This window comes from Lutra lutra, chromosome 2 (assembly GCF_902655055.1).
Source record: "Lutra lutra chromosome 2, mLutLut1.2, whole genome shotgun sequence".
In the NCBI taxonomy this organism is placed as follows: domain Eukaryota; kingdom Metazoa; phylum Chordata; class Mammalia; order Carnivora; family Mustelidae; genus Lutra; species Lutra lutra.
The window spans coordinates 74,483,365-74,508,185 of record NC_062279.1 but is presented as its reverse complement, the minus strand read 5'-3'; the positions used below and the strand labels follow the sequence as shown (position 1 = coordinate 74,508,185).

The window sequence follows — 24,821 nt, the reverse complement described above, 5'->3', positions numbered from 1 at the left end:
CCAAGGCACCAGTAACCTTGTCTGATGTGATCATTAACCTTTCTGGAAAAAGCAGCTGGCCGTTGTCTGAGGCTCGTCAGTAGAATGTGAGGGGAGCCTCACAGATACCGCACAGACTATTCAAGACTGGTTTACGTTGAGAGCTGTTGCTCTACTTCAGGGGGGCAGGAAAATGAGGTTGCAACAATTTCTTTTTGCCTTTCTGCTTTTCGTGATGAGTCTTCTTCTTATCAACGGACAGAGACCAGGTAGGACTTTGATGTGTGTGGACCGAGTAACTTGTTTCTGCCTGTTTGGGCCCGTAGGTGGGAGGGAGCAGGATCATGTTCCTGATGAAAATCACTTAGTGGTGCTTGAGGTACCGGTAAATGTGTAAGATTTCAGGAGAATGTTATCTATCCTGGTAGGTCCAGTATTTGAATGTTTTTTTTTTTAAAGTAGGTGAATTTTAAAATGGTAATAAATATTTTGCCACTATTTTTTTAAATTCAAAGAAAATTTATTCCTTAGCTATTTTAGATATGTTGTCCTTATAAGTAAAAAAAAAAAAAAAAAAAAAAGGACTGTTTGGTCTATTCACGACAGAAGTCAACAAACTTGGACAGATTTTTAGGTGAAATATAAAATCCAAAGCAGTTGATTAGAAGAACATGTTGCTGGCTGGAGTGGGGCAATGTTATTAATTTGAATTAACAACAAAAATCATGTAACAGGTTGCAGATGAAATCTTAAAACAGGTTATGATAGCTGTTATTTCTAGTTATATAATTAGATGTCTCACTTAAAAATGCAATTTTAGTAGTATTGTGCTAATGGAGCCAAAAATGTCAGAAATATTTATGGTCAAGATAGCATTAATTGACGACACATTTTTCAAAGATGATGTATGCTGCATCGTTCCTAAACAACAGGAATTAGTAAGCAGAGTTACTCTTATGTGCTTTTACTTCAAAACCAAATATCTAAGATTTCAAAGCACTTTGGCAAGTAAAAAAAATTAGAAGGTTTTCTGACTCAGGAAAAATTTAAATAGAGGGGGGTGTCATATTTATTCCAAATACATTAGGTTATTCAGTTGGTAATATACTTCTCCATTTAGAACAGAAAAGAGTACATAGCTGGTTAAAAATTCAGTCTCTCCTTTTTAGTTAATCAGAAGTCTGATTGCTGAGGTTATTTCAGATGACATCCCCGAGTTAGCCCTTCTACATAAATAAGAGAAAATGTGCAGGTCAGCAGTTCAGAAAGCAACTGACCCCTTCTTACAGTTTATAGCAATTGCTAATCAAACTTTTCTGAACTACGGAACATCTTGGACATGTTCTTGTAGAATTACATCTGTGATTGATTCATTTCAGAGGACGAAAGGTCCAAGAGCACTGAGGAAGAAGTCCTGCGGAAGGAGGAGGTTACTACAGCTAGATCCTGCTATGAACATGAGCTGTTAGGAATATATTCCGTGTTTTTGACTCACAATCATTTTCAGGTCACAGTCACATCTGAACAAGTAGCAAATAACCACAGTATAGCTTGGATCCAAAATATTCCTTTACATTCTCCAGATTAAACAATAATTCATTTTCTGAAAACTGCTCCTAATATTGCCCCCCCCCCTTTTTTTTCTCAGCTAATTTGGCTGTGAGAAGAAAATTGCACAGACACAACTGCCTTCAGAGGAGATGTGTGCCTCTCCATTCACGGGTGCCCTTCCCCTGAGGTATTTCTGACAGAAAATTATTTTACTACATTTAGGCAATGTTCCAGATGAGATCTATCAAAGAAGGTCCATTTATATTTTGTAATATGCGATAATACCTTTAAGGTGATACCATTTCAATGGATGCATACTGACAAACGAAACAGTGAATGACACGATATGTGAGAATTGCTTTAGTTGTTCAATGAGATAAAGTAAATGTAGGAAAATCTTGATAATTGTTGTGAGTGATAGTATGGGGATTACTACTGTGGTTTGTGTTTAGCAATTTCATAATTGAAAAATCAGGTACCAAGAGAATGTAATTATGAGAGTATCTTTAAACATATGTTTTGAAAAACACTGAATAGCTCTATATGCCATCCAGAACAAGCATATTTCTCCCTAAGACCATTGTGTCCTTGGAAAGCATTTGAAGATATTTGCCCAATGACACCATATAAACGATGTACCATCCTCAATATTTTAATGATTTATTAAACCAGTTTCTTTTTCTTGGCAATATTTCTTTTAATGTACAAAACCAATTTAATATTGATACCAACTCATAGAGTTGGTCTTGATGGTTGCTGCATCTTTAAGGATAAATTCTGAATAGAATTTTGCTCCTCTCTCTCTCCCCTGCCTCTTTTTTTCCTTACATTCACTGAAAGGCCAATGATTTTATCCACCACCACTACCAGTAACATTGCTTGAACCAATTAACTTCAAACACTGACCAAGTGTGTATTTCTTCATACTAAAAAATAAATGACTTGGCATTCCATTGTAATTATTTTAAGCTCTTTAATTCTTCTAAAATATATCATCCTTTAAAAAATGCCATTGAAATAGCCCTCAGCTGGTTAGCATACAGAGGCAATAGCTAAATTAGCTTATTCAGTTGGTCTGTAGACTGTTGTTTTTATGGCACTGTTCATTCAAGGCACTATTCATTCATGGTTGCCATGCCTCTTGTTCAATAATACATGCTTTCCAAACCTGGTGAAAGTCCCATAGTGGGACATTAAACGAAGGAGCAAATGAGTAATCATTTATCAAGAAGGCTAAGACAAAAAGCCAAGTTCTCTACACCTGTATCTGTAACAAATTACCCTTTGCTATCAAAATATGAAAAACAGGTCTAGTGGAAAAATCCAGAAAGATACAGTAAGAAATTCCTGAGAAGCCAATTAGTAGGGGCTAAAACATTTTCGATGCTAAAAAATCCTTTGGCATGTGTCGATAATGCATTTCAGTCCCACATACAAATAGTGGTAAAATCTGTGCTTAGGAGGAGTAGAGAAGTTCAAGACTTTCCCAGCACTCCTCCACAAATAACAAAGAGGAGAGGAGGCGGTCCACAGTAGCAAGGGAATTCCTGCATATACTGAGGAAGATACCTTGCTGAACGCAAATAAAAGCCTGCAGCCCCGGGTTGTATCAGCTTTCTACACAAACCACCTGCCCTAAAAACAAGGGTCACAAGTAAACAAGATAGAGCGGTGAAATTTGAATTGTCAAAGTTAAGGAAAACTTTGTAAACCAAAGGGCAATCTAAAGAAAAGCCATGTCAACCATATAATAAGAGCAGTCCTTTACCAAATTTGGTTGATTGGTAAACAACCGCTCGGGTTACAGTATCGATTTTCTCATTTCTCTTTAGATTAGACCAGCCCTACATTCCAATTAAAGTTCTTCGAAGAATGTATAAAACTCCCATTTTGAAATCCAGTGATAGCATAAGAGCCAACGTGGATTAAATATTAAGATACTTTTCCAGGATCTTGCTCAACGATGCTGTAGTAACAAGCACCACCTTCAGATGTGAAAGCGTAATCCTCATTTGTCCCAAATACTTGAACACTTTTTTACATGTTCTGCAACACAACTTGACGGCTGGCTAAATCACTAGAGACCTAGGTAGTGGAACTCTAAGGCAGAACCTCCCTTTCACTTATCCCCGCTCTGTTTTCTCCATGTTTTGTTTGTCTCCATTATTTTTTATGTAAGCTTTACACCTATCATAGGGCTTGAACTCATGACCCAGAGATCAAGAGTTTCTGTGCTCTGCTGACTGAGCCAGCCAGGCACTCCTGTTTTCTGCATGTTTTAGATAAAAATCACACATGGTTACAGCTAGGGTCGTGTAAGGCTGAAAAAGGATAGGTAAGGTAAACAGTTGACTTTGGAAATTGTCCAGACTAACCTTTGAAGTAGCTTAGACTTTTAGCTCCCTTAATAAGAATGTCCTATTATCATTGCCATGTAAATTTTACCAGCTCCTTGTGTCCTTCTCCATGATCCTCAGAGACATTTTCCAAACTGTACAACTGAGTTAATTAAATAGAGAAATCTATGTTGTGTGAAGTTCATTCTTTGAAGATTTTATTTATTTGACATAGAGAGCACAAGTAGGCAGAGCGGCAGGCAGAGGCAGAGGGAGAGGGAGAAGCAGGCTCCCTGAGCCCGATGTGGGCTCAATCCCAGGACCCTGGGATAATGACTTGCGCCGAAGGCAGACGCTTAACTGACTGAGTCACCCAGATACCCCTAAAATTCATTCTCTTGATAAACGTTTTTTCTTGCTGGAATAAGTTGGCATCAGGTTCACCCCTAAGTGAATTAGAGTGGAGGAAAACAAGAGAAAGGATGTCAGGAAATCCCAAGTTTACAGGCTAATGTGAGAGTGTTAGAGTGGAAAATGAGGTAGGATCCTTCAATTCTAATGATTTTCCTCATTCACCCATAAAATCTCACTACATCAATGCTTTTCTTTATAAATACGTACTCTAGGGGGTGGCTGGGCAGCTCATTCAGTTAAACGTCTACCTTTGGGTCAGGTCAGGAAGGATGCAACCCCGGACTCCCTGTTCAGCAGGGAGTCTGCTTCTCCCTTGGCTCAGGTCAGGAGGGATGCAACCCCGGACTCCCTGTTCAGCAGGGAGTCCGCTTCTCCCTTTCCCTCTGCTCTTACCCCAGCTCGTGCTCGCTCTCTCTCTCTCTCTCAAATAAATAAAATCTTAAAAATAAATAGATACTTGGGGCACCTGGGTGGCTTAGTGGGTTAAAGCCTCTGCCTTTGGCTCAGGTCATGATCCGAGGGTCCTGGGATCGAGCCCTGCATCAGGCTCTCTGCTTAGCGGGGAGCCTGCTTCCTCCTCTCTCTCTCTGCCTGCCTCTCTGCCTACTTGTGATCTCTGTCTGTCAAATAAATAAATAAATAAATCTTTAAAATAAATAGATACTCTAGATAACTACATAACCTATTAATACATACTCTATCACACTTTAATATAATCTCTATATCCAGCATGGTGCTTGAATTTATAATCCCGAGATTAAGAGTCATATGGTCCAGTGATTGAGCCAGCCAGGCACCCCTGTCTGGCTTTTAAATAATTGTGACATATGTTCATGTTGTAAAATCTTTTCCTAACAGTATGAAAGAATGTAAAATCACAAGTAAAAAGTCTCCTAGTCTAACCTTTGGCCCTTCATTTCCGAGAGGCAATGGCTATGAAAGGGTTTTTGGTAAAGTAGATTTATTTTTTTTTTTTCAATTTAAAAAAGATTTATTTATTTTAGAGAGAGAGCTCCTGAGCTGGGCTGTGGGAGGGTGGGGGTGCGAAGGAGGGTGGGGGAGGAGGAGGAGGGAGGAGGAGAGGAATAATTTCAAGCAGACTGGGGCTGAGCACCAAGGTGGGGGTCCGGGGGGGTGGATCTCATACAGGGAGATCCTGACCTGAGCTGAAACCAAGATCTGGATGCTTTACTGACTGGGCCACCCAGGCACCCTGGTAAAGGTACATTTTAATACATTATTTTAAATTGAGACCAGCTAATACTCTCTTGTCACTCTTGACTACCATTCAAATGTTAAGTATTCTCTATTTTCTCCCTTATTCTTACCTCCTCACAGTTACAGGCTTCCCACTCCTTTGACCAGTCCTCTAGCCCTGCCTGCCAATTCTTTCTGCAATTGTCCTATTTATTGTCTTGGCCCTTCTTGTTGCATGCTGCCTCTTTGGCTGAACTGTGAAAGCCAACTCTCTAAAGCACAGAATCTCTACTTTTGTGAAGCATTTTATCTTTCACATTAGCAGGACTTTCTGAGAAAACTTTTTTTTTTTTTTTTTTTTTTTTTGTAAACTCTACACTCAGTGTAGGGCTTGAACTCACATCCCCAAGATCAAGAGTGGCATGTTCTTCTGACTGTGCTAGCCAGGTGCCCCCGAGAAAAACTCCTACTTACTTTTAGGCACCTCTGATTCCCATTCGCCTACATTTAAACCTCTAATGACCTCTAGTTTCCTTGAACTTCTGAACCTTTTCCAATTCACAAGAGATAATTTCTCTTCCAGAGAAAATGGAGATCATCAAGCTTTAAAATTAGACTGCACTCAGACTATATTTACATCTGCTACAACTTCTGTTTTCTTTTCCTCTCCTGGGTATGGTTAATCTCTCTACACCTCAAGAACCTTGATCTAACAGTCACTCCCTTTCTTACTCAGATGGTTCAGTATGTCAAAACTGGTTTGTTTCCTCTTTTAAGAAGAGGAAAACACGTGCACCACTGACCCCATGGTCCTCTCTAGTGACTAACCTAGGTTCTTCTCTGCGTAGCCAAATTTCTTGAAAAGGTGGCTGTTTCCTTTCTTACCATCTGCTCCCTGCTGCATTCTGGGAAAGATAAACAGTGACTTCTCAATCCAATGAACACATTTTGATTCTGGTCTCAGTTATCTTGCTACAGGTCAGATAACGAATAGATTTTCCTTGGTTTTGATGATACCATGCTCCATTTTGATTATCTTTGAAACAAATCACTATTCCTTTCGGTACCTGTACACGGTGTCCAATTGCCTACTTGAAATCACCTTAGCTGTTCTCAGTCACTTCAAGTTCATGCCTACAGTGCATTTGCAAATCTCTGCCATGACTTCTGCATACCCATAGCTTATTCTTGTAACTCAGTTCTCTGTTCCAACATGGTAGATGTCATCAGGAAGGACTTCCCTGCATCTATTCCCTGCAACACTGGGGCGCCTAGGTGGCCCAGTCAGTCAAGCGCCTGACTCTTGATTTCTGCTCAGGTCATGATCTCAGGGTCCTGAGATTGAGCCCCACATCAGGCTCCATGCTCTGTGTAAGTCTGCTTAAGTTTCTCTCTTCTCTGCCCCTTCACCCGGTGGCTTCTCTCTCTTTCTCTGTCAGATAAATAAATAAATCTTTAAAATAAATACACAATGCAAAAATAAACTCATATAAGAAAGCAGTACCTCAGGGGTGCCTGGGTGGCTCAGTGGGTGGCCTTTGCCTTCGGCTCTGGTCATGATCCCAGCATCCTAGGAGAGAGAGCCCACATCCGGCTCTCTGCTCAGCAGGGAGCCTGCTGCCCCCCACCTCTCTCTTCTGCCCACCTCTCTGCCTACTTGTGATCTCTGTCTGGCAAATAAATAAATAAAATCTTAAAAAAAAAAAAAAAAGGCAGTACCTCATTCCACCCAAGGTAACTCTATTTCCTTTTTCATGGTTTGTTTTTCTCCATGACACCTGCCACCAGATTTTGTTATTGTTTAGTATCTGCCTCTCTTCATTAGAATGTAAGTTCCATAAGAACAGAGACTTTGCTTTGATGACAGCTATACACCCAGTGACTGCCATAAGCTCCACAGAAATATTTGATGAACGAGTGAATGCACACTTAAAAGTAAAGTCTTCAATTCCTTCCACTCAGATATGTCCCAGAATCTGGAGAATAATTGTAGAGCTATCATATATTAGATGTTTACTATGTATCAAGCTCTGTGCTATGAAATATACATTTTACCTTGACAGTGTAAATTTTAAAAAAAATTTTTAAAGATTGTATTTGTTTGTGGGAGAGAGAGAGATAGCAAGAGAGAGCACAAGCAGGGGGAGAGAGAGAAGCAGGCTCTTTACCAAGCAGGAAGCCTGATGTGGGGCCCAATCCCAGGACCCAGGGATCATGACCTGAGCCAAAGGCAGAGACTTAACCCACCGAGCCACCCAGCATCCCTCAGTGTTACTCTTTGAGCTGCCTGTGCTGTAGTATTCAGTTCTGGTAGGTCTCCCAGGCCTATCATTTCTACCTTGAAATATTTTTAAAAATCTGCTCCCCCTTCATCTCTGTTACCACTATCTTAGTACCTGTTAGAGCTCTCCGGCATGACTTCAACTCCTTAACTCATCACTCCAGCCTCCAGTTCTGGAAAATCCTTTTTTTTTTTTTTTTTCTTTTATCAACTGATTCTTCCTAAACTGTAAATCCAACCATGTCACATCTTAATTAAGTGATTGTCCCTGTAGCCTTCAGGATAGTGAGAACTTTCACAATTTAAAAAACGAGACCTTACGAAATAACACCTCTTCAGCATCCTGTCACCTCTTCTCTGCCTTCTCTCTCTAGAAGGGATAAGAAAGAATTAACACCAGCCTCTGTGGATTCGAACCCTGACCACAAGCTGACTCACTGGTGGTCACTGGTAAGTCACTTGTCTGGCTTAAGATCTCTTAGCTTCTAGACTAGTAAATTGGAGTTAGTAATGGTGTTAACTTGGCCATACCCTACCTAGCACGGGGTAGCTGCTAAATTGATAGGAGCCAGAGTTTATTATTAACATGACTTTCGAGTTCGTGTTCTATAGCTCTGGGTGTTCCTCAAAGTATACTTCTGCCTGCAGTGTCCTTACTTGATGCTTTTCCTCTCTGTTCACTCATCCTTCAGGAAAGCGTCCCAGAGATTGATGCCCCTATGAATTGTATTAGATGTCTACATTGTCCGTCACCCTATTTGTGTAATTCTGTCAAAGTACTTGCCTCACTGCATTGTAACACCTTAATTGCCTGTACTCCTCCCTCCCTTACTCCTGAAGGATGTAAATTCCCTGAAGGCAGAGGGTGGGTGTTCTGCTTTGTTAACATTTGTTAAGTGGAGCACCAGTACAGAACAATGAGCCCTCAACCTTAGTTCAAAAGCTGGCCCACAGGTGATTGGAAATAGGGAACTTCATGACTCATAGGTCCTGGAGAAAGTGCGCAACGTGCCTGGAGGGGTCACCTGGGGGAGGTCAAGGGAAATGCCGACCTAGAGACGAGCCCCAGGGCACATGCCAATATTCCAGACTGGGTGGAGTGCTTTGGGATTCCTGGGTTGGGGTCTTGATCGGGTCAATTCAGACCCAAGGTGGGGGGTTTGTCCCCCCGCAAGGGTTCATATCTAAGGGCTACTTAAAATACAGAGGCCCTGGGAGGCAAGGGAGATTTGATCACAAGGGCTGTTAGGGAAGTGATACCTGAATTTCCATTTCTTTGCTACTTTGCTGGTGGTTCTGCAGCTGCGCTCCACAGGAGCTTGCCAGAGGGGCTGGTGTCAGCGCAGGTCCCCTGCTGGCTGCTTGGCTACAAAAAACTGGATCTGGAGGAGGCAGTGCCATGGAGTGGCTAAGCGAACCTCTCCACACTGGGTTGGGTTAATCTTCGTATCATTAGCCAATGAAAATGTCCCTGAATACAGCGAGGCAGTCCATAAATGCTGCTAACAGAAGTGAAATGAAACTTTGAGTTATTATCTTAGCAGTTAAGACTTACTACAATGACACCCTAACACACGTTTTCAGCTTTATTTCCTAATACTAACTTGACAAACTGAACTCTGAGTAGCGGCCACTGGCACCTCATCAGGCCTTCCACCAGAGTACTGACCATCCTTCCCCAGGTCCACCAGTCCTCCAGAGTCTTTCCATCCTCCAGCTAAGATTCTCTAATTCATTATTTCCATACTTGCTGCCAACATCATAGGTCACCCTTTGTTGTTCTGTCTTCATCACACTGTTTTTGGAAGAATCCTGACGTCTCCATCCAGTCATGTTCCTGCTGCTGGAGGATACACAAGAAGCCAGACTGGAACCACTTTTATTTATTTGTTTATTTATTTATTTATTTATTAAGATTTTTATTTAGGGGCACCTGGGTGGCTCAGTGGGTTAAGCCTCTGCCTTCAGCTCGAGTCATGATCCCAAGGTCCTGAGATCAAGCCCCGCCTCAGGCTCTCTGCTCAGCGGGGAGCCTGCTTCCCTTCCTCTCTCTCTGCCTGCCCCTCGGCCTACTTACGATCTCTGTCAATTAAATAAATAAAATCTTTTTTAAAAAATTTTTATTTATTTATTTGACAGATCACAAGTAGGCAGAGGGGGAGGGGGAAGCAGGCTCCCTGATGAGCAGAGAGCCCAATGGAGGGCTTAATCCCAGGACCCTGAGATCATGATCTGATCATGGTTTAACCCACTGAGCCACCCAGGCGCCCCCTGGAACCACTTTTAAATTCATCATCTCCCCCTTATCGTCTGGCAAGCTCCCGCTGCATTTCTGTGCTCAGCTTGCTGCCTCATGCTCCACAATCACTGGTACTTAATTTTTCTTAAAACCTCTGGTTTTGGGGCGCCTGGGTGGCTCAGTGGGTCAAGCCACTGCCTTCGGCTCAGGTCATGATCTCAGGGTCCTGGGATCGAGTCCCACATCGGGCTCTCTGCTCAGCAGGGAGCCTGCTTCCCTCTCTCTCTCTCTGCCTGCCTCTCTGTCTACTTGTGATCTCTCTCTGTCAAATAAATAAATAAAATCTTTTTAAAAAAAAAACAAAAAAACTCTGGTTTTAGGCCCTTCTTTGCATTTTTAGCAGCTGACCTTGCCTCTTCACATTACAAAGAAATGTCTTCAGATGGTGTATCCCTCAATTTCCCAGCACCAAACTAGAATCCCATCTAATCCGATTTCCACCCTGCTCACCCCAATCCTCCTCTGCCCTCCCACCACCTGAGAAAGCAAGGCCATTGCCTCTTCTCTGTTGTGGGTCCCCTCCCCATCCCTTCCCACTTTATCAGGAATCTGAAACTGTCCCTTAAACATTTTGTTCATTCTCCTCAATCTCTGGATTATGTAACAACATGGAGATTTAAACATGGTAAGAGGGCTGTGTGGGTGGCTCAGTCGGCTAAGGGTCTAGTCCGCCTGTGGACCAGGTCATGATCCTGAGGTCCTGGGATCAAGTCCCACATCGAACTGATCAGGGAGCCTGCTTCTCCCCTCTGCCTGCACCTCCCTCCTGCTTGTGCACACACTCTCTCGCAAATAAATAAAATCCATAAAATTTTTTTTAAAATGCTGATAAGACTATATACTAAAATAGACAACACACAGCCTGGGCACTTCTCTGTGAATGCTCTCAAACCAGTCTTCTGTACTCTTCATTTCCGATCCACTATTTTGTTTTCTTTTTCAATACTTTGTTATATTTAATTGTAAACCCTACACCTAACACGGTGCCCGAACTCAGTTTGTTACAGCATTTTCTTCCTCCATCAGTGCTCACAGTGTCCTGTTCTCAGTCATGCCACTTTGAAGAATTAGACCAGATAGACTGGTGGGCAGCAAACCAAGGTTTATTGGGCGATAGCAAAGTCAGAGTACTAAGCTCCCAAGAAGGGAGGGGACCCAAGAGGCTTGCCAGTGGAATTTCTAAGTCTTAGGGTTTAACTGGGCTCAGGGGCGGCTGTTTTAATCTGATTAACCCTCCCTGCACCTGTCATCCAACCAGGTTTTTGCCACGTGGGAAAGGGTGGAGGGCTCCTTCCAGGGTGGTATAAAATCCCTTTAAGGGTGGTTTCCTCTTGGGGAGGGCGGGGGCAGGGCGGGGGGAGCGTTGTTGTTGCTGCCTGCATGCCTTGCAACTCTCCTTCAAGTCAGGACCCTGAGATCAGAGCTGCATCCTCTGTTGACTAACCCAGCCTGGCACCCTGTCTAATCCATTATTTTCCATTCACACCTCAAGCCACTCTAATCCTTTTACACCTTCTTTAAAATAGCCATTGGGGCACCTGGGCAGCTGGGTTAGTGAAGTGGCTAACTCTTAATCTCTGTTCAGGTCATGATCTCGGGGTCCTGGGATTGAGCCCCGCCCTCAGGCTCCGAGCTCGGCACAGTCTTGCTTGAGATTCGTGTTCTCTCTCTTTCTTTTTCTCTCTCTCTCAAATAAATAAATCTTTAAAATAAAATAGCCTTCAGTCACCTTCAGCTTTCTAAATTAAGGTTTTTTTTTAATTCTTCCTCTTTATTTTTCAGAATTTTAACAACTATGTCTGCAAAAATCCCTTACCTTAGATTTCTGACCCTATACTGCTTTTCCATCAAGTTCTCAGCCAACCCTCTGTCTCCTAGGTAGGCTTAATCATACCTAAAAGGCTTGCAAGCTCTAGTTTTCCTCTACCTTCTTCTACTCCATTTCAGCCTTTCCTTCTTTTGTTTATTTATTTATTTATTTATTTAAGGTTTCAGTATTTTATTTATTTTACTTTTTTTTTTTTTTTTTTAGATTTTATTTACTTATCTGAGAGAGAAAGCACAAGCAGGGGAAGCAAGCAGCAGACAGAGAGGGAGAAGCAGGCTCCCCACTGAGCAGAGAGTAGGACATGGGGCTCTGTCCCAGGGGCTGGATCACTAGGATCATGACCTGCCAAAGGCAGACGCTTAACCAACTGAGCCATCCGGGCGCCGAATTTTGGTTTTTCATTTTAATTGAAGTGTACTTAAAACACAATGTGTTTCACCCATTCCTTTGGCCTAAATTTCTTCTTTACACTGACTGATAATACTGGAGGGGGGAGAAGACCTTCCAAATGAAAACCAGTAAAGCCTATTTATTCAGAGCTGATTCAGCAGCTGTCATTTGTTTTTGGCTGAGGACAAGAGATAAGCAGGGGAGTTGGAAAGTTCTATAGTGAAAAAAGAGAAGGCTTTGACGTGTGATCTGATTGGAAGTTGTTGGTATGGGGAAGTTGAAGTCAGGCTACCTAGAAATGAGGCTTCCTATGTGATTGGTTTGGGGTGCATATATGGCTTTCTCTCCTTAGTCCTGAATTGGGATCAGAGTAAAGAAGGACAAAATTAGGGAACCTGGTAGTTACTGAGAGAATATTGACTATTTGAGGCCAGTTGCTACACAGGTCATGGTTGGGCTTCCTCAAATGGTTGCTATAGCATTTGCAGGTCAGAGTTCTATTTTATGGTCTTTATATAGTCTGGCCATGGCCATTGTCCATTTATATGTTCAGTCTCTCCGTTCCAAACTTACTTCCTCTCTAGTTCACATGACCCAAGCCTCACTGCTGTCTGCCTTGTACCAGCTGCCTCATACCTACTTTTGCGTCTCTTACCCATTCTTCATATTCATAGCTTCATACATTTCAAGACCCTTTAGTGATTTCTCATTACTATTAAAATTAAAATCAATTTTTTTAAAGATTATATTTTTAATTAATCTCTGTGCTCAACACGGGGCTTGAATTTACAACCCCAAGACCAAGAGTTGCATGCTCCACGGACTGAGCCTGGTACCCCAAAATAAACTTTTTTTTCTTCCCAAAATAAAATTCTTTTTTTTTTTTTTAGATTTTTTTTTTTTCATTATTTATTTGATAGAGTGAGAGAAGGAGAAATAGCACAGAGGGAGCCGAAGAGGGAGAAGGGGAAGCAGGCTCCCTGCTGAGCAGGGAGCCCAATGTGGGACTCTACCCCAGGACTCCGAGATAATGACCTGAGCTGAAGGCAGAGGCTTAACCCACTGAGCCACCCTGGTGCCCCCAAAATAAAATTGTTAATGTAGCCCACAAAACCGCATGATCAAGCACTGCTCTGTCTTCCGCCCTATCTGACCTGACTCACTAGCTATATATGTCCTTTTTTCACTTCAGAGCTTTCACACATTGTTTCTCTGGACCTAAGATTAGGATGTTCCAGCCCTTCCCTTCACCGAGTTTATTCCTACTCAGTCAAGAACTTTGATCAAGGGCGCCTGGGTGGCTCAGTGGGTTAAGCCACTGCCTTCGGCTCAGGTCATGATCTCAGGGTCCTGGGATCGAGTCCCGCATCGGGCTCTCTGCTCAGCGGGGAGCCTGCTTCCCTCTCTCTCTCTCTCTCTCTGCCTGCCTCTCTGTCTACTTGTGATCTCTCTCTGTCAAATAAATAAATAAAATCTTTAAAAAAAAAAAAAAAAGAACTTTGATCAAATGTTACTTTACTCCTGTGTGTGCACACTGGCTGGCTCAGTCAGTAGCGCATGTGACTGGATCTCAGGGTTGTGAGTTCAAGCCCCACATTGGGTATGGAGATTACTTAAAAATAAAATCTAAAAAAAAAACATGGGTGCCTGGGTGGCTCAGTTGGTTAAGCATCTGTCTTCAGCTCAGGTCATGGTCCCAGGGTCCTGTGATTAAGCCCTACGTTATGCTCCCTGCTCAACAGGGAGCCTACTTCTCCCTCTCCCCCTCGCCCCCCATCCCCTGCTCGTGCTCTCTCTCAGATAAATAGAATCATTAAAAAGAAGAAGAAGAAAGAACTTGTGTTAGAGCTTGCAACTTTATGTGTACTCATTTTTTTCTCTACTAATATTTTTTTTTAAGATTTTATTTATTTATTTGACAGAGAGAAATCACAAGTAAGCAGAGAGGCAGGCAGAGAGAGAGAGGAGGAAGCAGGCTCCCTGCTGAGCAGAAAGCCCGATGTGGGGCTCGAACCCAGGACCTGGGATCATGACCTGAGCCGAAGGCAGCGGCCCAACCCACTGAGCCACCCAGGCGCCCCTCTACTAATATTTGTATATATACAAAAACTATATATATATACACACACATAATTTAAACACATGTGTAATGCATTTATTACCTTGCCTCTTTAGGTTGCTAAACTTAGTTGTATTTATTTGTAGATCTGGAGACAGTCATTTTTTTTTTAAGATTTTATTTTTGTAAGTAATCTCTACACTGAGCATGGGGCTCAGACCCATAACCCCAAGATGAAGAGTTGCAAGCTCTACCAGCTGAGCCAGCCAGGCACCCTGGGAGACAGTCCTCCTGAGCCACTCTTCAGTTTCTTTGTATGGACAGCCTTAATTTATTTAACCTGGCTATTGATGGATATTAATGTATTTATGTTATTTTGAAGAGCGCAATGTACATGTATGCACTCATCTTAGAACACTTGTGCATTTACTTACAAAACATTTCTAAAAGCATCACTAGGACATGCATATTTTTTAAATTTTTTGAAATATTTATGTAGTGTATAATTTACCTATTTTAAGTTGTACTGTTTAATGGGTTTTATTATATTTAAGTAGTTATGCGACATCATGATAATTGATTTTAGAGCATTTTCATGCTACCCCATAATGAAGTATTCATACCCATTAGCAGGCACTTCCCATTTCTCCCCAGATCTCTGATCCTGGACAACTACTAAACTACTTTCTCTCCCTATAGATTTGCTATTCTGGACATTTTATATAAATATCCTTGGGATTTTTTTCTTGTATGATCGGCTTATTTCACTTAGCTTAATGTTTTCAAGACCCATCCATATAGTAGCAGATATTAGTACTTCATTTGTTTTTAAAGATGAAATAAAATTGCATAGAAAGATTTTGTTTATCCAGTCATTATTATTTTCACTATTTGGTTATTAGGGATAATTCTCCTCTGAACATTCATTTATAATTTCTTTAAGTTTATTTATAATCTCTACACCCAACATGGGGCTTGAACTCATGACCCTGAGATGAAGACTTAAATGCTCTAGTGACTGAGCCAGCCAGGCGCCCTTCATTTATAAAATTTTTGTTTGAACAGATGTTTTCAATTCTCTTGGGTATACACCTAAGATTGAAATTGCTGGGTTATATGGTTATTCTCTATTTACCTTACTGAGGAACTGCCAGGCTATTTTCCATAGTGGTTGCAGTATTTTACATTCCTATCAGCAGTATATAAGGATTCCAATTTCTCCACATCCTCACCAACATTTTTTACTTTAACAATCCTGGGGGTTAGTACAGTAGTCCCCCACCACCCTTATCCATGATTTTGTTGTCCATGGTTTCTGTTAACCTGCAGTGAACTGTGGTTCTGAAGCAGATGATCCTCCTGACCTGTCTTCAGAAGGTCAGTGGTTGCCTAACATTGTATGGCAGCGCCTGCGTCATTCCCCTCACTTTATCTCATCTTGTAGGCATTGTGTCCTCTCACACTAGCGCAAGAAAGGGTGAGTATAGTAAGATAAGGTATTTTGAAAGAGAGAGATCATATTCACATAACTGTTTATATATATATATACACACACATACATATATGTATATATGTATATACGTTATATACATATATACATACGTTATATACATATATATATTATATGTATATACATATATATATTATTATTTTATAACTTTTTATTCATTTGAGGGAGAGAGGCACAGAGCACCAGCAGAGGAAGAGGAGAAGCAGACTCTCCACTGAGCTGGGAGCCTGCCATGGGGCTTGATTCTAGTACCTGGAGGTCATGATCTGAGCCAAAGGCAGATGCCCAATCATCTGAGCCACTCAGGCACCCCCTATAGCAAGCTTTTAAATAAGGATGTGTGAATCCTCCAACTTTGTAGTTCTTCAAGGTTTTTTTTGTTTGTTTGTTTTTTAATTTTATTTATTTATTTATTTGACAGAGAGAGAGAGAGAGAGAGAGAGATCACAAGTAGACAGAGAGGCAGGCAGAGAGAAGGGAGAAGCAGGCCCCCCGCCTAGCGGAGAGCCTGATGTGGGGCTCGATCCCAGGACCCTGAGATCATGACCTGAGCTGAAGGCAGAGGCTTAACCCACTGAGCCACCCAGGTGCCCCTCTTCAAGGTTTTTTGTTTGGTTGGTAGGTTTTGTGTTTTTTGGGGGGGTGGTTATTCTGGTTGTCTTGAATTTCTGTATGAAGTTTAAGATCTGCTTATGGGTTTCTGCAAAGAGCCAGCTGAGATACGGAAAGGATTATTGAATCTATAGATCAATATGGGAAGTATTGCCATCTTGGCAATTAAGTTTTCCAACTCAAGACCATAGAATGTTTTTCCATCTAGTCAGATTTAATTTAGTTTTTTTAAACAATGTTTGTAGTTTTTAGAATATGAAGTTTACACTTACTTTGTTTCTTAAAGTTTATTTCTTTTCTTTGAGTAATCTCCACAGTGTGGGGCTTCAACTCATAATCCCAAGATTAAGAGTCTCACACTCTACTAACTGAGGCAGACAGGCACCGCTTCACTTATTCTGTCTAATTTATTCTTAAGTATTTTATTCTTTTGATGCCATTGTAAATGGAATCTTCTTAATTTCATTTTTGAATTATTCATTGTTAATATATAAAAATATAATTTGATTTTTGTTTATTGATCCTATATCTTGTAAACTTGGTGAAATTTTTTATTCATTCTCATAATTTTTAGTAGGTTCCTTAGGCTCTATTATGTATAAACTCATGTCAGCAGCAGATAGATACTTACACTTCTTTCTTTTTTCTTTTTTTTTAAGATTTTATTTTTAAATCATCTCTGTACTCAGCTTGGGGCTTGAACTCAAAACCCCAGGACCAAGAGGAACATGCTCTACTGACTGAGCCAGCCAGGCGCCCCCTACTTCTTTCTTTCTAATCTGGATGTCTCTTATCTTCTTTCCTTGCCTAATTGCCCTAATTAGAATCTCTAGTACAATGTTGTATAGAATTGGTGAAAACAGTCATCTTTGTTGTTACGTGATTTTAGATGGAAAGCATTCAGTCTCTCGTCATTAAGTATGTTAACTGTGGGTCTTTGTATTTGTCCTTTATCAGTTTGAAGAAGTTCCCTTTAATTCTTAGTTCGTTGAAAATTTTTATCGTGAAAAAGAAGTGTTGAGTTTTAACTTTTTTTCCCCCCTCTATATGTGTTGAGATTATCATGCATTTTTTGTCTTTTGTTCTATTGAAATCATGTGTGATGTTGAAATATTAAATGGTTGGGGAAAAAATTAAAAATTTGGTAAAATTCACCAGTGGAGCCATCTGGCCTAGGGCTTTTCTTTCTTTCTTTCTTTCTTTTTTAAGTTTTTTATTTAAGTTTAATTTAACATAACTGTATTATTAGTTTCAGAGGTAGAGTTCAGTGATTCATCGGTTGCATACAACACCCAGTGCTCATTACTGCAAGTGCTTTTCCCATCACCCAATTACCCCATCCCCCCCACCAACCTCCCCTCCAGCAACCCTGTTTGTTTCCCATAGTTAAGAGTCTCTTATGGTTTTTTTCTCTCTCTGTTTTTGTCTTTTTTTTTTTCTCCTTCCTTTCCCCTATATTCATCTGTTTTGTTTCTTAAATTCCATGTATGAATGAAATCATACATAAGACTTTTCTTTGTGGGAAGTTTTTAAAATTGCTAATGCAGTCATTTGTCATGGGCCTAATTAGATTTTTTATTTCTGGGGCGCCTGGCTGGCTCAGTCAGTAGAGCATGTAACTCTTGATCTTGGGGTCATGAGCTCAAGCCCCACATTGGGTGTAAAGCATACTTCAAAAAAAAAAAAAAAAGTTTAAATTTCTTCTTAAGCAATTTTGGTAGCTTGTATTTTTTTTTTTTTTAAGATTTTGCTTATTTAACAGAGAGAGCGAGATCACAAGTAGGCAGAGAGGCAGGCAGAGAGAGGGGGGAAGCAGGCTCCCCGCGGAGCAGAGAGCCCAGTGAGGGGCTCGATCCCAGAACCCCAGGACCATGACCTGAGCCAAAGGCAGAGGCCTTAACCCACTGAGCCCAGGTGCCCTGGTAGCTTGTATCTTTTTAGGAACTTGTTCTTTCATCTAAGTTACCCAATTTTTTGGTATACAGTTCTTCAGAATATTTCCTTATAATCTTATAAAAATGTTACTGTAAGGTCAATAGTGATGTTTTTGCTTTCATTTCTGAGTTTAGTAATTTGAATTTTTCTTTATTCTTGGTCAGTCTACGTAAGGTTCATTAGTTTTATTGATCTCTTCAAGGGACCAGCTTTGGGGTTTGTTCTTTTTCGTTATAGTTTCTCCATTCTCTATGTCATTTATTTCTATTTTAATCCTTATTTTTTCTGCTTGCTTTAGGTTTCATTTGCTCTTTTTTTAGTGTGTTAAGGTGAACTGTTACCTTGCTGATAGAGATCTGTCTTTGTCTTCTTTTGATACAGATGTTTAGAGTTACAAATTTCCTTCTAAGCATTATTTAGCTACACCCATAAGTTTTCATATTCATTTCAAGGTATTTTCTTTTAAGATTGTATTTATTTATTTATTTATTTACTTACTTATTTGACAGAGAGAGAGAGTGAGAGAGGGAACACAAGCTGGGGTGGGGGGGACGGGTGTGGGGAGTGGAAGAGGGAGAAGCAGGCTTCCTGCCCAGCAGGGATCCCAGGACCCTGGGGTCATGACCTGAGCTGAAGGCAGACACCCAATGACTGAGCCACCCAGGAGCCCCCATCTCAGAGTATTTGCTTACTTCCTTTATGATTTCTGATTTGATCCATTGGTTGTTCAGCAGCGTGTGGTCTATTCCCATGTATTTGTGAATTTTTCAGATTTATTTGTTCTTGATTTCTAACTTCATCCTGTTGTTGAATCATCTATTTGTCCTTTTAATTTGGTCAGTTTCTGCTTCCATGTATTTTGGGGGCTCTGTTTTAGGTGCATGTATCTTCATAATTCTTGTATCTTCCTCAGTTGACTCCTTTTATCATTATAAAATATCTTTGTCTCTAATAACTTTTGGTCTTAGAGTTTATCTGACATTAGTATATCTGCTTCAGCTGTCTTATGGTTGCTGTTTGCATATCTTTTTCTATCTTTTAACCGATTTGTGACCTTTGACTATATGTGGTGGTTTTTTTTAAGATTTTATTTATTTATTTGTCAGAGAGAGAGGAGCAAGAGTGAGCACAGGCAGACAGAGTGGCAGGCAGAGGCAGAGGGAGAAGCAGGCTCCCTGCCAAGCAAGGAGCCCGATGTGGGACTCGATCCCAGGATACCGGGATCATGACCCGAGCTGAAGGCAGCTGCTTAACCAACTGAGCCACCCAGGCGTCCCTATATGTGTGTTTTTTATACAGTTAGATTAAAAGTTTGTTTTGTTTCGTTTTACCCAGTCTGACAAGACGGGCCTTTTGAATGGATTGTTTGGTGATTGCACCTTTTTTTTTTTTTTTTTAAGGTAGGCTCCACACCCAGCATGGGGCTTGAACTCATGACCCTGAGATCAAAAAATCGCATGCTCTCCTGCCTGAGCCAGCCAAGCTACCCAAATTCACATTTAATGTTATTATTGATATAGTTGGATACACAGTTGACACTTGAACAACCTGGAATTTCATATTGCATCCTTACAGTAAAGTAAGCTAGATAAAAACAAATGTTATTAAGAAAATCATAAGGGGCACCTGGGTGGCTCAGTTGGTTGAGCATCTGGCTCTTGATGTTTGTTGGTTTAGGTGATGACCTTGTGGATTGTGAGATTAAGACCCACTTCTGGATCCACACTCAGCTCGGAGTCTGCTTATCCCTCTGCCTCTGCTCTTCCCCCCCACTCCCTGCTCTCACTCTCAAAAAATAAATAAAAATCTTTAAAAAAAATCATAAGGAATAGAAAATAGATTTATAGAATCATATCAAAAAAGAATCCATGTATAAGTGGACCTGTGTAGTTCAAACCCATGTTGTTCAAGGGTCAACTGTATATCTGATATTTTACTTTCTTAGCAGTTGCTCTAGGACTTAAACAGTATACTAATTTATCAGCATCTTCCTCAGATTATGCTATTTTTTAAGTCCACGAGCTACAGAAATACCTGTATAGCTGTATTCTCTTTCTTTTTAATTTCACTACAGTTATACACATCTGTATATGTTACACATACAAATTTGTTAAAATCATTACTTTCTACAATTTTAGGTCCTTTAAGGCTGAGAGAAGGAAGGAGAAGAAATACATGTTTATAATAGAGTTATTGTATTAGCCTTCTTATTTATCATTTCCAGTTCTTGTCATTAGTGGATTTTTCTGATGTCTTAGTCTATTCAGGGTGCTATAGCAAAGTACCATAGGCTAGGTGGTATTTCTCCCAGTTCTGGAGGCTGGTTCATAGATATCCATCTTCTCACATGGTGGAAGGCACTAAGGAGCTCTCTGGATTCTACTTGGTAAGGGCACTAATCCCAGCCATGAAGGTTCTACCTCATAGTTTACTCACTTCCCAAAGGCCCTACCTCCAAATACCATCACATTGCAAATTAGATTTAAATACCTGAATTTGGGGGACACACAAACATTTAATTTATACCACTTGAATCAATGTTTCCATTTGCTCTATTCCCTCAATTTCCAGAGACTTCAAAGACCTTTTTTTAAAGCAGGCTCCATACTCAATGTGGAACCCAACATGGGGCTTGAACTCAAAACCCTAGATCAGGACCTGAGCTGTCAAGAGTCCAATGCTTAACCAACTGAGCCAACTAATTATTTAAAGGAGCGGCACTCCTTTAAATAATTTTTTTAAAGAAAATGGCTCAATTGGAAGAGTATATGACTCTTGATCTCGGGGTTGTGAGTTTGAGCCCTATATGGGGTGTAGAGATTATAAACAAACAAACTAACTTAAAAACATTTTTTTTTCACCAGCTAAGATTGTTTCATCAGGAGGAAGGGTCACAGAGCTCCTTGTATCCTCATTTAAGAACCCTCTAGGGTTTGCACGTTTTTGTCTTTTAAGTAAACTCTACACCTACTGTGGGGTTTGAACTCATGATCCCCAAGAAATCAGGAGTTTTTCACTCTACCAACTAAGCCAGCCAGGTGCCTCTAGGCTGTGCGTGTTTTAAACATGGATACCTAGTAGTAAATTGCTCTGTAGAAAAGCTACCACCTGGGCGCCTGGGTTGCTCAGTGGTTAAGGCCTCTGCCTTGGGCTCAGGTCGTGATCTCGGGGTCCTGGGATCAAGTCCCGCATCGGGCTCTCTGCTCAGCAGGGAGCCTGCCTTCTCCTCCTCCTGTCTCTCTCTGCCTGCCTCTCTGCCTACTTGTGATCTGTCTGTCAAATAAATTTTTAAAAAAAGAAAAAAAAAAAAAAGAAAAGCTACCACCTTACATTTCCAATACCAAGTTGTCAGAAGGCTTATACTACAAAGTTTTGCCAACACTGGGTGCTATCAGTGTTTTTAATCTTTTCTAATCTGATAAGCAAAAAACCCGTCTCATTTTATGTTCCAAATTTAGGCAATCTGAGGTGATTTCTAGAAGAGGCATACCTGCATTTTTTACTGCTATTCATTAAAGTTGACACCTCACTGTGACTATCACTAAAGTGAAATGTTAAGGATGTGGAAGCTTCCAAAAATGAACCAAGAGAGTGCCTCATGTCTTCACGAGGGGGCCAAAACGAATTGCCTAGGGAAACCTTGATACCAATGATTGTCTTCCTGTAAAAGGTCCATTTTTCTTTTTAAGAAATTAGTTACATGTTGCCCTACCATATATTTAAAAGTTATTGCTAAGTATTAATTTAAATAGTTTCATAACATTAAAAGATTTCTAGGGACCATTTTATCTATTAAAATACCCCAAATTAAGATACTGGTTCTGGGGGTGCCTGACTGGTTCAGTCAGTAGAGCATTTGACTCTTTTTTTTTTTTTAATTTTATTTATTTATTTATTTGACAGTGAAAAAAAGAGAGCAGGAGCAGAGGCAGTGGCAGGTGGAGGGAGAGGAAGCAGACTCCTCACTGAGAAATGAGCCTGATCCTGGGCTCTATGAAAACCCTGTATTATGACCTGAGCTGAAGGCAGACACTTAACTTGCTGAGCCATCCAGGCACCCCAGACGTGTGACTCTTGACTTAGGGTTTGTGAGTTCAAGCTCCAGGTTGGGCATGGAGCCTACTTGAAAAAAGATACTGGTTCTGATATGTTTTTGTGGACCTGCTCCACATAAATTGTCTTAGCTAGTATAAATACCAAGAATCAAAATCCAAAATACTAAGACAAATAGCTGGGACTGCTCATGTGGGTCACTGAGCAAATAGAGATGAGGTGAAAAATAATTCAATGAAAAAAATCTCTTTAATAACATAAATTCAGACTTGAAGAAATAGAGGTACTTTTTCTATATTAAAAGGTAAGAAAATACAAAGTATACTATTGATAGTATAACTCATTATCTGTTTTAAAAAAATAAGCATGGGTAATTGGTCTGCTGGATAGCATTTCTTACTATATTTCTTTCTCCTTTGCCTTCCCATTGTGGACCTTCTCTAGATAATCGTACCTGGTCTACCAGAAGAGGAATGAAGGAAAGATACCCACCCACACCATAGTGTGATTGCTTAGAAGTTCCTGTACAAAAAGGAATCATTTGAAAGCACCTGGGATGGTTTATTAGTCTTACAGGATTCTCTTCCTGGTTTCTCTTTAGAGGGGAAAATAACAAATTCAAAAGCAATTCCAGTCTGAAGCACAATTATTTGCTTGTATATTAAAAATCTCTCATCTTTTTCTGCACATTACTATTCCTAGAGGAGTTAAAAATACTTTTTAATGTCTTAGTATAAGAATTAAAATTTTTCTTTCATAATTCTGTAATTCTCCACAAGTATTAAAATGTTTGTATACGTTTGTATATGTTTGAGTGATTTTTTTTCCAAAAATGCTAAATCTCTAATCAAATGCTTTGACCGTTTGGCTTTACAGAATAAGGATACATTAATTGGTTCATTGATTATTTATATAGTGAAACTAAGAAAGAAACTATTAATTGCTATCAATTTTATATTATAGGCTTTAATGTTTATGAAAGCATTTTTTTATTTTGAACAATACCCATAAAGTCATAAAAGAAAGTTTGAAATACTAAGATGTTAATTTCTGAATCTGTCTCTCATCATGTAATTATAAGAAACCAGTGCTTTATTTCCTTCCCAGTGTGAGGTCTTCCCAAGTTGTTAAATACACTCTTAATTTGTATTTATTAAAAGAGTAAAGTTAGCACAATGCCATAAAGTTTTTATTTTACTGTAAGTTAATTCCAGGTATGAAATTTATGAAATCTTGATTAGAAATTTTGCTTGTAAACATTGTAGAGTGGAAGAAACAATAAACCATTAACCCTTATTTTGATAAAATAAAAGTTTGGGAGTACATGGGTGGCTCAGTCGGTTAAGCCTCTGCCATCGGCTCAGGTCATGATCTCAGGGTCCTGGGATCGAGGTCCATCCCCATCGTGTCCCCTCCCCCCTTCCCAGGCTCTCTGCACAGCGGGGAGCCTGCTTCCCTTCCTTTCTCTCTGCCTACTTGTGATCTCTGTCTGTCGAATAAATAAATAAAAATCTTTAATAAAAAAAATAAAAGTTTGGGATTGGTATACTATAAAGAATTTGAGATAGAAATTCTGAAATCACAGTTTGTCCCCCTTTCATAGTTAATTAATGGTATCTTTTGGAATGGAAAGTACTGTAAAACACTAACTTTAAACACAAAAGATGTTTTATGAAATGTATTACCTCATGTAAATTGGGTACTTTTGGGGAAATTCTAAATAATTGTAATAAATAAATAAATTGTAATTCCTTTACACAAGTGCATTTCAGTAGAAACAGAAGCTGTTAATCAGTTATATTTATGTTTAAAACATGTACTTGTTTTAAATAAATAAATAAATAAATAAAACATATACTTGTTTATATATTTTGTACCAAAAAAAGAAAAACAATACAGTTCAGGGGTGCCTGGGTGGGTCAGTGGGTTAAGGCCTCTGCCTTTGGCTCAGGTCATGATCCCAGGGTGCTTGGATCAAGCCCCACATTGGGCTCTCTGCTCAGCAGGGAGCCTGCTTCCTCCTCTCTCTCTCTGCCTGCTTCTCTGCCTACTTGTGATCTCTGTCAAATAAATAAATAAAATTTTTTTAAAAACTACAGTTCAGATACTGTCTTATTGAATACAAACCAACACTTTTTCAAGTACAGACTCATATTCACAAAGCTAAAAACTAGCCATATCATTGTAATTAAATGGGTGAAGATTTCTGCCCAAACAACTATAAGTTTTCAATAAACATCCAAGTGTCTAGTTGTCTTCATTTTGTATAAGAAATGTTCAGAATGTTGGGCACAGCACGGCAAAAATGCTTCTGATATTTGTCTTTATTTTCATTTTTTATTGCTTTCAGTTGTGGCATTTAAGGTTATAAATCCTT

At 40.0% G+C, this 24,821-nt stretch overlaps 1 protein-coding gene across 2 annotated transcripts; it reads left to right on the top strand.

The window, feature by feature from the left end:
- APELA (apelin receptor early endogenous ligand) lies at window positions 1-23,857 on the top strand. 2 transcript variants are annotated; one of them, XM_047719900.1, is made up of 3 exons: window positions 1-248; window positions 1,628-1,717; window positions 8,133-8,208. In XM_047719900.1, the coding sequence occupies exons 1-2, from the start codon at window positions 173-175 to the stop codon at window positions 1,714-1,716; spliced, it is 165 nt and encodes a 54-aa protein (XP_047575856.1). In that variant the 5' UTR covers window positions 1-172; the 3' UTR covers window position 1,717; window positions 8,133-8,208. The 2 variants fall into 2 exon arrangements, with proteins under 2 accessions (XP_047575856.1, XP_047575854.1); XM_047719898.1 differs by lacking the exon at window positions 8,133-8,208 and adding an exon at window positions 22,873-23,857 and having other exon boundaries at window positions 2-248.
- Window positions 23,858-24,821: the final 964 nt, after the last annotated feature.